The sequence below is a fragment of the Suricata suricatta genome, chromosome 11, assembly GCF_006229205.1.
Source record: "Suricata suricatta isolate VVHF042 chromosome 11, meerkat_22Aug2017_6uvM2_HiC, whole genome shotgun sequence".
NCBI lineage: Eukaryota > Metazoa > Chordata > Mammalia > Carnivora > Herpestidae > Suricata > Suricata suricatta.
The window spans coordinates 1624653-1639654 of NC_043710.1; the positions used below are offsets into that span (position 1 = coordinate 1624653).

The 15002-nt window shown below is 67.6% G+C and overlaps 1 protein-coding gene and 1 long non-coding RNA gene across 2 annotated transcripts in view; one reads left to right on the forward strand and one right to left on the reverse strand.

Annotated features, from left to right (window-relative positions):
• The window catches only part of KCNQ1 (potassium voltage-gated channel subfamily Q member 1), a 287385-nt gene that overhangs the window by 9617 nt on the left and 262766 nt on the right, over positions 1-15002 (forward strand). The window contains exon 6 of the mRNA XM_029957250.1: positions 1-181. Within this exon, the coding sequence (XP_029813110.1) occupies positions 1-181 (181 nt within the window). The remainder of the gene's footprint in view (positions 182-15002) is intronic.
• Positions 7627-12144, reverse strand: LOC115306915. The gene is made up of 2 exons (XR_003915490.1): positions 11990-12144; positions 7627-8827 (listed from the first exon to the last, which is right to left on the reverse strand). It is a non-coding gene; the product is annotated as an uncharacterized LOC115306915 (long non-coding RNA).

Consider the following 15002-nt stretch of genomic DNA (forward strand, 5'->3'; position numbering starts at 1 on the left):
CCCCGGCCGCGCCCCCGACCGCCACCGACCTCGGCCCGCGGCCGCCTGTGAGCCTCGACCCGCGCGTCTCCATCTACAGCGCGCGCCGCCCGCTCCTCGCGCGCACCCACATCCAAGGCCGCGTCTACAACTTCCTGGAGCGCCCCACCGGCTGGAAGTGCTTCGTGTACCACTTCGCCGTGTGAGTACCGCCCGGGCCGGGCGGGCGCCTGGGGCTCCCCGCGGGCCGCAGGGGGGCGGCCGGGGGAACCCTGTCTCCCGCCACCTGCTGCCGCAGGGCCGGTGCCAGCTGCGACCCAGAGAGGCCCGGAGGGAAGGGAGGGGAGGGGTCCGTGGGGAAAATAGCCTCTCTCCGAGCCTGTCCCTTGGAATTCAGGGACTTGTGGGTCAGACCCTGTGGGTGGGAAGCTTCCTGCCGGCTCTGCCCAGGCTGCGGGGGGTGTGGGGGGGGAGGTGGCTGAGCCCAGCAGTTGGCAGCGCGCCTCCCTGGAAGGACAGACCAGGTGTTAATCCTTCTGGGAAAGACCTCGTGCCAGGGAGCTTGCCCTTGGGCGCAGAGGAGAGAATTCTCAGGGTCGCTGGGACCCAAGACTCAGGAGCTGCCAGGGGGCGGGTCCCAAGCTCCTGGTGGCCCAGCAGCATCTCAGACCCTCCCAGTTCAAGGCTGCCCACGTGTGGTGGGGGGAGAGGGTCCCCCCAGGCCAGGGGTGCAGGGCTGACCCACAGGGCGGCAGGTGGTGGGCGCGGTGCCCTGAAGGGTCCCTGTGGCGGTGGGGAATGCCCAAACCCCCTTCAGAGAAGCAAGCTGGTGAAGCAGCCCGGAGGGGAGGGGAGGAGAGGGCAGGGCTTGGGCCCGGGGCTCCAGCCCTCAGTCAGAGGAGGCTGTGCACCCGGGGAACTCAGGGCCCTACGGGCAGCACCTGGCCCAGTGCCGCCCAGCGGTTAGCCAGGTGCTTCTGGTTCGCGCTGCGGCGTGCCTGTGTAGGGCAGGGCCCTCCTTCCTTAGGGGTGGGGGTACAAGGAAGTCCCCTCCTCGGGGCCACCCCCCTCGCTGCCCGCCTGGAGCCCTCCCCTGCTGTTCCCTGGCCCTACTTCCTGGCTGCTCAGCCAGCCACTGCTTGGTGTGGTGCCAGCCTCGGGCCTGTGGGCCTTCGCTCGCCGTCCCCACCCTGGTCACGGGGCTTGGGGCGCTCTGCCGGGGGGCACGTGGGCCGGCCTCCCTCTGCTTTCCTATCGCTAGTGACAGGTGCCCACCTCAGCAGCCTTGGGTGGCCTGTGGTGGGAGAGACCTGGTTGGGGGGTGTCGGGACCCTTTCTTCTCTGGCTGAGAGACCCTCAGGACCCTAGGGGAGGGGTGCAGCATCGTGTCGGGAAGGTGGGGGGGGCGGGGCAGCCTCCGCGTTGCACGCTCGCTCCTCCGCGAGCGCAGGTGCTCCCTGGGCTGCTGCCGACCCGCAGGGGGTGACTCTTCCCCACCCTGGTCCCCACCCCCTAAGGCGCCAGAGGTGCCTGAACCATGACCGTGGCCAGTCCGTGGGAGGGGGTGAGGGCCCTGCCTGTGGTTGCGGCGGCAGCTCGTATCAGGGCTCAGGGAGTGTTCGTGTGCGTCCACCCTGAGGGGCCCCACGAGTCAGACACGCCTCACGTCAGGCTTGTGGGTGCTTCGGTTCCCACAGGCTGCCTGCCTGCTGGCCCTGACCTGAGGTGCCCAGCGGTGGGATGGAGCCCCGCCAGACCCGGAGAAGACCTCCCCGCACCGCTCAGCCCCTCCATCCTGGAGCTCTGTGTGCCAGCTCCCAGCAAAGGCTGGAAGGCACTCCTGGAGGCCTGCCCGGCGGCGTGGCGGTGGCTCCCCGCCCCTGGAGTGCTACCAGGCCTAGGGGCCTCCAGAAGAACACCCCATTCGCATCGTTTGGACACGGCCTGTGGGGGCATGCGTCCCCAGACCCCCGCCACGCCGTGTGGAGGAAGAGGGCTTGCCGCACCCCAGAGGAAGTCTCTGCTTACGCTTGTGTTTTCTTCCTGATTCTGATTATTTAGCCCTCGGAAGTGTGCGCCGTGGGCCTCTCCGGGGTCTGGCAGGCAGGGTGGCTTTTGAGGGTGCAGCAGCCTCCCCACAGGCCAACCAGGAAGGGCTGCTTGGGGTAGCCGGGTGACCTCGGGTCAGTAATTTTCAGCCCCCGCCCTGGAGGCGGTGAGCCATGGCCCTGGGGGGAGGACCCCCACTGCAGCTCCCCACCCCCAGGGGCGATCCCGCTGGCCAGGGCACGTGGCTTGCCTGGGCCCTGGGAAGCCGCCTGCATCGTCCCGTGTCTCCAGGAGGTGAGCAGGCCCTGGACGCTCTCTGAATTGGCCTGTGGGTTGAGGGGACCTGGCCTTCGGGCTGGGATCGCAGCAGTGGCCTGTGGCCGAGTGGCCGAGGAGCCCAGACGCAGCCTTTGTGAAAGGGGTGCCCCGGCTTTGCTGTGGCTCCAAGAAGTGGCTGAGGTGGCGGCAGCCGGAGCCCTGGTCTTGCTGGGCCCGCCGGCTTGGTTTCCTGGCCTTGAAGGCCTGGGGCCCCGGGCAGCTGTGGGAGCCAGTGTCCCGCGGTTCCTGCACGCCCGGGGCACACAAGCCAGGATATCCTGTCCCCCCCCCCTTGCAGGGAACCCCTGCTCTGGCCGGCCTCGACGAGAGCAGCCTTTCCTGTGTGCCCCCAGCTGCTCGGGTCGGGGGGCAGGACTCTGTCCACTCGGGCTTCCTGCCCTCTGCCTCCGGCCTTCTGAGGCCCTTGGTATCCCCACCGTGCGGTGGCTCCCAGGCTGCCGAAGGCACGAGGGTCCTGCTGTCCCTGCTGATGGGCCACAATGGAGGCAGCTGGTCAGGGGAGCGGTCCCCTAGCCACCCACCCTGGGCGCTGGGACCCCCACCTCTGTAGACCCCCAGGGGCCCACGTCCTTCCTTCCCTGACCAGTGAGCGGCTTCCAGTGACGGGCACCCCCGGGAACCCCGCCTCCCCTCTTCCTGCTCATGCCCCCTTCCCTCCTCCTGCTTCCTCTCCCCTCTCCCCTCCAGCTCTCAGGAGCTGCAGGATGGCAGGTGCAGATGCTCATCCCTCCTGGATGCTCCTCCACTCTCGGCCGGTGGTGGCTTCCTGATCCGGGCCCAGCCCCCTTCCCGAGCCGGGCAGGTGTGCAGCAACCCCCCGCAGGCAGCATCGGCTGCGGCCCTGACACTGGAGATCACGTGTGGCTGAGAGGTCCGTGGGCATTGGGCCTCAGACTCAGCAGGGCGCCCCTGTCCCCGTCCCCCTGCCGCCCTGCCTTTCCTGGGCTCCCAAGGAGGCTTCGCCGCGAGTGCATGTTAATTGTTGACGTGCCGGAAGTCGGCCTGGCGGGTCCTGGGGCTGCGTGGCGGCCGGGGTGCAGGACAGCTGTGTGGCCTCTTCCCACGGAGCCTTTGAGCCCCTCCACCTGCTCCTCTGGCCCCGTGCTGAGGGGAGCCGGGAATCCCTGCGGCGTCCTGTTCTCGGGGCTGGCCAGGCAGTGTGGGGGGCGGGGCGGGGGCCTCACATCTGCGCACCACCCGTGCCAGCTTCCCTCGCTCTCCGTGCGTCCCCTCCTCTGTGACAGCCTTGATGGGCTCCCGGCAGCGTCGCTGAGATGAGAGAGAACGTCCCCCTGGGCCTGGCCCTGAATCGTGGCTCGCTGTGGGCTCTGCCTGCACGTGTGGGGGTGCAGGGACCCCTTGGCACTTGCTGCCCCTCCCCATGGGACCTTAACTTGCAGCAGGGTGTCATGGGGGCTGGGCGAGGGAAGACAGACGTGAGGTGTCTTGGGGCTGCTGAGCACCCATGGGATGACCTGCCTGTGACTGGGGACACCAGGGTCTCAGGCCATCCATACACAGGGAGAGAGACCTTGAGGGGAGGGGGGGCGGCCCTGCCCCCGCCTGGCTCTCAGGCTCCAGCCGCCGGGTTCTGGGGACGGAACAGTGACTGCCCGTGGCTTAAGCTGCCCCGTCCATGGTGCTGTGTCACGGTCACTCCAGGAGACTCCTACCACCCACTGCCCAGTGGGGCCACGCCGCCGTGGTCAGGGTGACTGGGGCCCGGGAGCTGCCACGTCCCTGCTGTGGGCCATGCAGGGAACGGCGAGCGGGGCAGCCGGGCCCTCATGCTCCAGGGCTGCCGCCAGAGCCCAAGAGCCCGTTCTGAGCAGTGAGGCTCGGATGCACGGGTCCTGGGGGGCTGCCGGCGGGGGGGGCCCAGCTGGGAGAGGCTCAGGTCAGCCCGTGTGGCCCTTCTCAGACCTTCGTTCGAGACCAGCTTTTGGCTGGCATGGCGTCTCGTGGGACAGGAGGCCCTGGGCTCTGGCGAGGCTGACGTGGCCAGACAAGCTCGTGTCTGCCTCCTGGGAAGTGGGACACGGTGTCCGAGGACAGGGGTCTGTGAGGAGGGGGGAGGGGACGTCACGTGGGCCCTGAGGTGATGCCACACAGAAGCTTCTGGAAGCACCTGTGCTCCCGGCTGCTGCAGCTGGAGAAGTGAGAACCTGCCTATCGTGTGGAGGGTCAGCTGGGCCTGGCCCCTCCCTGCAAGGAAGGGGCCGTGAGGAGGAGGCCCCGGGGCCCCAGGGCACTCGGGCACCTCCGCCTCCTCCAGCAGCGAGGCCCCACTTCGTGTCCGGAAGCTGTGAGCAGCCCCAGAGGTGGTGAGGGCGGGGGGTGCTGTGCGGCGGCTGGGGGGCCGGTGACCACGGAGCCGTGTCTGGGCGAGACCTTCCAGACCTGGTAAGGACCCGGCTCTGCGCTGGTTTGTCCTCCGCTGTTGAGCCTGGAGACACGGGGCCCCTCTCGGAGCTCGTGCGGGCACTGCTGGGGCGTCGGGGCACGGGGTCCTGGCCTCGGTTACCCCTCCTCTGCGGAGTGGTGCTGGGTACAAACTGTGGGGCTCAGAGAGGGCAGGCAATGTGCCCAAGGCCACACAGCCCGCAGCTCCTGCAATCTGGGCCGGAACCCAGGTCAGCCTGTGGAGGCCCCAGTGGGGCGGTGGGGACTGTGATGTTGACCCGTGTCTGGTCTGGGACCCAGAGGGGAGGTGGCCCCAGGCAGGAGGGAGCCAGGCCCAGCCTGGAGGCGCCGCTGGCTGGGGACCTGACCGTAATGGTGCCTACAACTGCTCACCCTGTGGGGGCTCGGGGGGGAGGAGGCAGCCTTCCGAGGCCTCTGCCTTCGAGCCCTGCCTTCCAGAACCGCAGGCCGCTCCTCCTCGTGGGGCTGTCTGGGTCCTCCCCCGCCTGGCACCCCGCAGGCCAGGTTCTCACAACGGGGTCCCCTGGCATCCGGCCTCAGCAGCCGGGGCCCGGAGAGGCCTGCTGCCATCCGTCTGTGGGTATTTTTATCCAGCGGCATTCCTGAGCCGGGGAGACGCGGCATGTGGGGGAGCAGGCCCCGGGAGGGCTCCGGGCGCGGGGGAGCCGGCCGCCGCCCTGGGCCGCCGGGAGGACGTGGACAAGGCCCCACCCCCCCGATCTGCCTGCTCGTGCACCACGCCTGGACCAGAGGGCCCGTCCCTGACCCCCTGGGACCGGGGACCTGGTCCCTGCTCCTTCCCATGCAGCCACTTGCAGACGGGGAAACTGAGGACCGGCCTCTTGGCTCCTCAGTCCCCAGAAAGCTGTTCTTCTGCCCGGAAGTTTGTGGGACGTGAACCTCTTCAAGCAGGTCGAAGCCTTCTTACGGCATCATGTCCAGGCACCCAAGGGCGTGGACGCTGGCCAGCCCTCACCCCGGGCACACGCACGCCCGCCAGCCCTCACCCGTGGCCTGCAGGGGCTCCTGCTCCACAAAGCCCCGGGGGGCCACCTCTTAGATGCTCCTGGGTGCTCCCAACAGAGCTCCTCCACCTCTTCCTGCTCAATTTGCCGCTGAGTCACGCAGGGTCTAGAGGAGACTGAACACAGCAACTGAGGCCAGGGACCTCTCAGCGTGCCCCTGGCTCCCTGCAGCCCCGGAGGCGGCCAGCCGCACCGGGACCCCCACCCCATGCGGTCCCACGGGGGGGGGGTGCCCTTCACCTGCAGCCCCGACCCAGGGGGGACAGGCCCCCACCTCCCAGAAGTGCCCCTCAGGGCCGGGGGTGCCGCTAGGGGGTCCTGTGGGGGGGGGGCCCAGGAGAGTTTCAGGAGGTGCCCAGGGAACCACGTGCTTTGAAAGTTGGATCCCGACAGGTCTTGTGGTTTGGCTTTCTTTTCCGTGACGTGTCCTGGGGGTGCCTTGTAAAAGTCACGTCTGCATTCTTGGCTAGGACAGCTCAAGATATAAACTGCAAAGCTCGGCTAATTAAGTGCGGTACTGGCACGTGGACGGGCAGATGAACAATGGAACAGGATGGAAAGTCTGCGTACGGACCCAGCTGCACGTGAACACGGAGCCGAACATACAGTCAGCGTGTCTGGCCGGTGGGGGAGCCACGAGGTGCCGGGAGGCCCGAGGAAGGGGCCGGGCGGACGGCGCCTCCCCCACGGCAGGTGGGCTCCAGGTGGCCGAAGGCAGCGCCTCGTGTGGCTCCAGCCCGGCGCCCTAAGATGAAGGGCAGACGTGTGGGAGAAGCGGCACCAGCACCGTAAGGACAGGACGGAACCCGGGGCGGGACTGCGTCTTATCAACAGGCTCCATCTCTCTGGTAGAGAAGGAACTTCTGCAAATAAGCCAAAGCCCACGGACCCCACAGGAGGCGAGTGCGAGGGGAGCACAGCTCACAGGCTCCTAACGAGAAGACGCGAGCCCACTGGACGGGCGGGCCACACTCTCTCGCAGGACACCTGCGGATGGTGGGCTCTGTGAGGGGCGGGGCGTGCATTCCCCTCCCAGCAGCCCCGTGTCCTGGAGTCTGTCTCGAAAATGTTGGCCTAAAACCCCTGAAAACCACCCAACGGGAAAACACGCATGCAGGAGGCTGTGAAGGGCCCCTGGAGACGGCGAAGAAGGCGGGGGAAGTCCAGGAGGCCGCGGCGGGTGTTGTGCAGGCGTGAGAAGGAACGCGGGCTCCCGCTCGCTCTTCGGGGGTGATCGCCAAGGGGGCGGCGCCAAGGAGCCGCTGCGTGTCCGCGCGCCGAGTCACGTGCTCGCGTCCCGTTAGAAAAGGAGGAGCAGGACGACCCGAAGCTTCTGCAGAGCTCCCCCCGGAGGGACCCGCCGTGGTCTCTGCGTGTACTTCGCCGCGGAGATCTGACTGGGGGCCGCGTCGTCTCTGCATTCTCAGTGTCCCAGCGCCCTGTGACGGCGCTCACTTTCGTCCGCGGCCTCTGCACGGGGTCTGCGGGAAGGCAAACCAGGAGCTCCCTGGGTGTCCTGGAGTGTGACTCGGGGAAGCCCAATAGCACGTCCTCTTCAGGACCCTGAGTCCCCCGGGGCCTGGTGAGGTCAGGGGTCCGGTGCCGACTGTCACGGCAGGGCCAGATGCGGGCCCGCCCACGACGCTGGTGGGTAGGACGAAGCCTCTAGACCCAGACGCAAGCTGAGTGGACGCCCGGGGGCCCGAGGAGGCCACTGAATGGCCCCGTGGGGCACCGCCTGCGAAATCCCCCCTGGGGGCCTCCCGCAGGCCAGAGGCGCGATTTTGCCCCCAAATGAAAGACCAAGAAATAAGAGGGAACCGGGCTGTTGGGAGGGACTCCCACAGGGAGGGCGGGGATGCGTGGCCTCGCCCTGTCTCCTCCAGCAGGACGTGTGTCTCTTCCTGCTGAGCCTTCCAGCCTGCTGCTGTCCTGTCGCCACCGCCGCCTGGTGTGGAGGCCCCGTCGGGAGGGTGTGGGGCTGTCCCTCCCCTGGGACAGGGGTCCTGGAGCCCAGCTCCCGACTCCCCGTGACCCCTCAGCTGCTCGCCGGGAGAGATGGGCTTCCGCGTGTGTGGCGGTGGGGACCCGTGGTGCCTGCCGCTGTGAGGTTAGGGGCTCACGCGGCAGACCTGGACATGGGGACAGAGACGTGTGACGAGGAGGGCAGGCCTCCTGGAGGAGTGGGCTGGGGGGAGGTGCGGGGAGGCCGGCACGGAGACACCGGTGAGCTGCGGTGGAGTCTGGGGTCTGGGCAGGTGAGCCGGCGGGTCGGTGGGGGCTGTGAACACAGACGGAGTCACTGGGCTCACCTGAGGCCACAGGCGGCCATGGCCCGTGTCCCGCCTGGAACGCGTGTTGAGATGTTGACAGGTCCCAGATGGCACACGGTGCCCCCCCACCATCTCTAGGACCCCGTGTCCACTCCCCGGGTGTGCGAGCGGGAGGCACACGTGTGCCCTTCACACGGGCTGCGGCGTTTCCGCAGCGCTCGGGACTTGGCTTTCTCAGCAGGGTGTAGATGGGGTGCGGAATCAGCCTGCGGTTCACGCTGAGGCGCCCCCAGAGGCCCTGCAGCCCAGGCCTGGCGGTCTCCTGGGATCGCAGGGGTGAGGCGTCTGCCCTGCGCGGGCTCACGTCACACTGCCGTCAGGAACACGGACGTTCACGGGCTGGGAAGCTCGAGGGAGACTCGAGGCCGGCCACCACCATGTGGGCGAGATGCTCAGATGTCCGCCCGGGCTGGGCCGCTGTCCTCCGGGCCTGGAATGGTGCGGGCAGGAGCCAGGCCCGCGGCAGACGTGCGAGCATGTGACAGTCCGGTGTGCCGCATGGTGTCCCTCACGGTGCCCCTGCTGACGGAGGTCCCATCCTGCCGGCTCCCGTCAGCTCTTGGCCGTGGGACACAGGTGCACGCGGCTCTCCTGAGGTGAGGGCGTGGCCGCCGTGGGTGTGGAGCCCGGTGGGGCCGAGGGATGGGGGCGAATGCGGGGTCGGCGGGCGCAGAGATGCTGGTGGGTAAACGGAGGATGGGCAGGGAGGTGGGTGAGTGGATGTGTGGACAGACAGATGCACAACAGACAGACGGGGCAGGCGTCTGCCGTCCCGGGAGGGTGGAGGTAGGTATGGCCTCGCAGCCACTGTGGCTGGATCTACGCTCCGCCGGCCATCCTGGGCCACCTTAGCCACGGCCTGGGACTTGGAAGGTCGTAGAATGTCCTCGGTCCCGGGAGGACACCAACTCCGCTGTCCCTTCCCGGCCCCCAGCCGGTGGCCGTCTCTGCAGACACTGCTGTGGGAGCCATGGGAAGCCAGCTGGTGGCCCGGATTTTGGGTAACTGTGCGTGTGGGCGGGCAGCTGTCCCTGGGGCCACCGGGCACCGCCGTGGGGGTGGGGGTGGGGTCCGTGTTGGGCTGTGGTCTCTGGCGCGGAGTCCCGACTGGCCTCCTCCTCCTGACTGGGCTCATCGTGAGCCCAGCACCTGCCACCGGGCTCCCAACAAAGGCCTCAGTTTCTGGAACGTACTGCCTCTTGACACCATGGGCAGCATCTGCTCGGATCGGGGAGGCCGCTGTCACAGCCCCATCCGGTCCCCCGAGGGCCCCCGTCACTGGGTGAGCCAGTGCTCATGCACGTGACCGTCTGTGCCCTGGGTGTCGCGGGGCTTAGGACCCGGTGACCCCACGCGAGGACCACACGGCTCAGGGCTCTTCCCAGGGCGTCCAGGACCACGCAGGGTCTTAGGGGTGAAGGTCCCGACCTGGTCTGAACCTCCCCAGCCGCTGAGTAGGGGTGAGGAGCAGGGGGGAGGGGGAGAGAGCAGAGGGCAGGGGGCCTTTGGGAGTCGTGGGAAGCAGGGCGCAATCCCAGAGGCCCCAGTTTGCATGTGATCCCCGGAGTCCTGACCTTACGCTGCTCCCAGCTCCTCCCTGACCCGCCATGTGCTCTTGGGTGACCAGTGGGCCTCCCCGTGTCCCTGGAGAGGCCCGTGGCTGCCTCCCTGGGCAGGGGATGAAATGGGAGGCGGGGACTCGAGGGGCTCTGAAAAGTGCCTGCAGCCCTTGGAGGGGAGTAACCGCGTCTCCCCCTGGATCAGGGCTGCTCAAGGCCCTGGTGCATAGCTCCCTGGAGACGCAGCACCTCCCAGGCAGTGCTGGAATGTTCTGGCTGTCCTTGGCATGAGGGGGGATGGGCAGGCTGGGGGCTCTGCGGGCTGGCTGGCCTCGTCCCCGGGGTAGGCCCCGCCTCCCCATTCTTATCAAGCCTCTGCCAGGCGCCTGGAGCGTCCACAGGCCTTTCCAGTGCCTTGTGGGGCAGGGGTGGGGTGTGGGTGGCAGTCCTGTCCTCGCCCCCCGCCCCATGCCAGAGCAGCACAGGCACCTGGAGCTCTGGGAGTGACCAGCCAAGACCTGAACCCGGGTTTGGAAGACCTGAGGCTCAGAGCACTGGCCTCCCTGCTTCCTGAGGCCCCAGAATGTTCCCTGGGAGGGGTCCGAGGGTCCCCGGCTGCCACCCAGTATCTACAGGTGTCCTTCCCACAGGCGCGCGATTGCCCAGGAGTCGCTCAGCACACCCGCCGCAGGGAACGTGAGAGCTGGCTCCCAGAGGGCCCTGCGTCCCAGGGGGTCCTGGCTGGGCACTGGGTTCGGTTTAGTAAAGGCGGATCCAGGGCAATGGGCCCTGTCTCTACAGCCGGGTGCTCAGGAGAGGTGGGCAGTGCCGGACAGGCCGAGTCAGGTGGGGATCTCTGGCCGCAGAGCACGGGCACGGCTGTGCCGGGTGGATCGTGAGGGGTTCCTTGTGGCCACCCTGGGTGTGGATTCTGGGTCTAGATTTTTAAATGTTTGCTTCAGTGAATTTTCTGCTTTAAACATATTGGTTGTTTAGAAAAACCACATAGTTTGTTAAAATAGGCAGTGAGAAGGCCCTGGAGAGTTTCCTGGCTCTTCTGGGTCAGATTGAGCAAGATATGGGGTAAGGAGGGTAACTTGGGGCCATGTGCCCATGGGTGCCCAGCACTGTCTGTGGATTGGGCCCCAGCCAGGCCTGGGTCCTACCTGTGGGGAGCCTGGGGGGTGGGAGCCGTGTGGGGGGGGCGGGGCTGCTGACTCTCGTGGGGTCAGGAGCCCCACTCAGCCCAGGTCTGGGGCGAGCTGCTGAGCGAAAGGACAGTCTGGCTGCCCCCTTGCAGGGGGGCTCAACATGGAGGGTGGTCACCTCTTTGGGGCCGTTGTGCCCGGAGATGCAGGGAACCCACTCCCCGGGTGGGGGAGGGCCTGGACCCCAGGCTTCTGGCCAGTGCTGTGGCCCTTCCCTACAGGACAGGCCCGTGTGGCCCAGGGCTTGGGGCCATACGCTGTGACAGTCGGCAGCGGCCCCATGTTCAGCCACAGGGGCCAAGGCTGCCTGGCCAGAGTGGGGGGGTAGAGGGCATCGTGCTGACCCATGGTGGGGGGAGGGCATCGTGCTGACTGGGGCCAAAGCACCTGAGCACCTGCCTCCTCCACAGGTTATCACAGCGGGTCAAGGCCCTGAGGGGACGCGGACGCTCGCTAGGTGTCACATGGCCTGGGTGGCAGGCTGGGGTTGGACCCCCTCATGTGACTTTGTCCGGCACCCCTGACTCGTTCTGCATAACGTCCTACCCCATGCCAGCCCCTCGCTTGGGTCCTGCTGGTGCCGTGGACGCTGGACACGCAGTCCCCGGGGGGCGGCGGTCTGGGAGTGCGCTGGGTGCTGAGGCCCCACTAGAGTCCCGCCCCAGGCCTGTGGAGGGCCTCTCCCTCCCACCTGGTGTCCCCAGGGCAGCTGGGCCCAAGCCAGGGACACTCTTGGCAAGTCCCCAGCCCCTTACTGGGGAGATGGGCCCGGCCCGCCGGGGGGCGGGGCAGGGCGGTGGGGAGGAGGTAGGAGGCCAGCGGGTTCAGGGACCTGCCTCCCGGTGCTGGGCTCCTCGGTGGAACTTTCCGGCCAGTAGCCTCTGAGTTGGGAGAGCCTTTTGGAGGGAGTGGCCGTGGGGACAGAGAATAGCACGCACCCCTGATGCTTACTGTGTGGGTCGGAACAGCCCCCCGGGTGGTGCCCAGAAGAACAGCGCAGCCCGGCCCCTCACCAGCTGTGCCTCCCGGGCGCTGGGAAGGTCACTGCTGGCCTGCCAGGGGCTGAGCCTCACCTGGCAGTTCTGGATCAGGACGGTTCCTGGTGGCACCTGCCTGCCCGGTGACTGGTGACTGCCTCCGCTTGTCTCCCGGGGCAGGGGGAGGAGGGCACGAGACCAGCTGTCTAGAGGTGCCCCAGGCTGTCAGGAAGGCATTTGACTTTTCCCAAGGTCTCTGCCCAGGGCTGTATCACCTGCAAGATGGGACAGTGACCTTTCTTGTTAAAGAGACAAAGAACGGCTGTGGCCCTACTGCCCCCCTCGGTGGCCTGGGGAGTGCCCCAGGCCAGGTTGGAGAAGGGGCCTCGGGCTGCCTGCTGGTGGGGAGGCCCCCCCCCGGCACCCCCAGACCTGCCCCTCTGGGTTCTGCGTGCAGGAGGAGGGCTCACCAGGCGAGAGTCACCGAGGAAATGGAGGCCTGGGGTCTCCTGGGGCTGCTGTCCGCGGGGGCCTGGGGGTCTGGCCAGTCCTGCCTGTGTGGTGGCTGTGGCCTCCCTGCTCGGCTCCACTTGTCCTGGAGTGGGAGTGACGATGGCATCCCGGGTGCCTGCCTGGCCTCGGGGGCGCCGGCCTTGCCCAGGGAGACAGGGTCCCCGGGAGCCTGAAAGCCCTTTGAGGGCCTTGCTGCTGTCAGATGTCCCTGCGGCTGGGCTGCGGGAAGGCTGGTCAGCGTTGAGAGAGGCTTCTTGTCCTTGGGGTGGGGGGGTCTCTGCGCCCCAGTCCTGGCAGCACTCCGACCCGGGGCTTGCTCGACTACAAGGCCTTAGCCATCTTGTCTGGAGACAGCGATCATGGTTGTTTTCAGTTTAGGGGGCGGGGCTCCTCCTCCGGCACTGTTGACATTTGCTCCGGAAGATCCTTCGGGGGGCGGGGGCTACCGCGGGCTGTGATGTCAGCATTGGCCTTGGCGCCCGCTACATGCCAGCAATGTCTGCCTCCAGCATCTCCCAACATCGCCCAGTGTCCCCTGGGAGCAGGGTGTGGGGTTCAGAGCCTGGGCTGGGGGGTAAGTGTTGGAGGTGTGGAGCAGGTGAGCACCCTGAGGCCCCCAGAGCCTCACCTGGCAGGGAGAAGCCCCAGGCTGGGCCCCCTGCGAGGGGCCTGCTGAGCACAGTGGGTACTGTTAGGGAGACGGCTGCGGTCAGTGGGGAGGACGGGCCCAGTGCACAGTCGGCAGAGCCGGTGGCCTGTTGCCCTGGCCCTCTGAGACCTGAGGGCGGGGGGCCATTGCCTTCTGTGGGGGCAGCAACCCCAGGAGAGGCCCCTGGTGCTCCCAGGAGATGAGTGGGGGGAGGTGCAGCTGTTCCGGAGCTCTGGGCTTGTGGGGATGGCTGACCGAGGCTGCGTGGTCCCTGCACCGTGTCTAGCTTGGGACCCAGGGACATCTGGGTCAGACCCCCAGGTCTTACTGAGAGGAGGCCCTCGGTCGTGGGCCCGGGCCATGGGACTGTGCTGAAGCCGCAGGTGGCCGCAGCCCTGGGGCAGGACTTGGGCCCGTGTCCGGAGCCGGCCCTGCCCACCCGGGCCCGGTCCCCCCAGCAGTGCCCACCCAGCCCACTTCGTTGCCGGCGTCCAGTGTCCAGTTTCATGTGGTGTGGGGACAGCTCGGCTGTTCACACCGGGGACCGGCCTGTGTCCAGGAGCGCCAGCAGGCGTCAGACCACAATCGTCCTGCATTTGTGCCAGCCTGGGCACCATGGCCTGCCTGCACCTTCTGCACCCAGTTTGCCAGACCGAGCCCACCTCCCAGGGGTCCGCCAGGGTCAGGCTCTGTGGTGTGCGAGGCTCAGGGATCACATGCTCTGGGCAGGTCACGGCGGGGGGGGGGGGCAGGGGAGAGATCAGTCTGTCCCTACACTATTTGCTGCCGGCCTGCCCAGGGACCTGCCCACTGCCCCCTCCCTGGGGCCAGGGCCTGGCCACAGCGCTGAGAGGGACCCGGTTAGGGCCCTGTGCACACACAGGGTGCTCACAGGGACAGGGGCCCAGGCTTGAGTGGGACTATGCAGATGGAGGCAGGAGGGGGCCTCCTGAGGGGGTTGGGGGTCAAGCAGGGTTGGTCACAGACCTGTGGAATAGGTTTCCTGGGGGGTGGGGGTAGGGGGGGTGCCTCTGCTGGGGCAGTGGGTTCACAGCGCCATGGCTCCTGGGCGTGGGGCTGAGCTGTGGATATGCCTTGTGGCACCCCGGGGTCCAGCAGGAGGCAGGTGCCCCCAAGAGGTCAGGGCTGGCCCCTGCTCTGCCCACTCCCACCCCTCGCCTGGATCAGCAGCGCCGGGGCCAGGGTGGAGGCCTAGTGCCGGGATGTGGTTTGGCAGAGGATGTGGTGTGGCCATGAGGCTCAGCTGAGGAGCCACGGGAAGGCAGATACGGCCTCAGGAAGTGGCCCTTGGACACGGAGTTCACGGAGCCACTGAGATTACACTGCAGTGTGGTGGGGAGGGGAGGCCGGACTCAGAGCCCGGGACAGAGTGCGTGCTGGTAAGTGATCACTGCCGCTTGGCCTTGTAGTAACCTTTCTTATGTGTGGACTCCTTCTCGGGATAGCCTTTCTTCAGAGTGGCTGGATGGGTGTGCAGGGGTGAGGTGTTGGGGTCCTCAAATTGAGCCGATCTACTAAGTGTGCAGGGGCACTATGTCAAAATTTGGCCAATTTAGCAGGTGTGCAGGGGTGAGGTGTCGGGGTCCTAGAGCTGGGCCCATCTGACAGGTGTACAGGGGTGAGGTGTTACGGTCCTGGAGCTGGGCCCATCTGACAGGTGCACAGGGGTGAGGGGTTGGGGTCCTGGAGCTGGGCCCATCTGACAGGTGTATAGGGGTGAGGTGTCAGGGTCCTGGAGCTGGGCCTCTGACAGGCGTACAGGGGTGAGGTGTCGGGGTCCTGGAGCTGGGCCCATCTGACAGGTGTACAGGGGTGAGGTGTTGGGATCCTGGAGCTGGGCCTCTGACAGGTGTGCAGGGGTGAGGTGTTATGGTCCTGGAGCTGGGCCTCTGACAGGTGTGCAGGGGTGAGGTGTCGAGGTCCTGG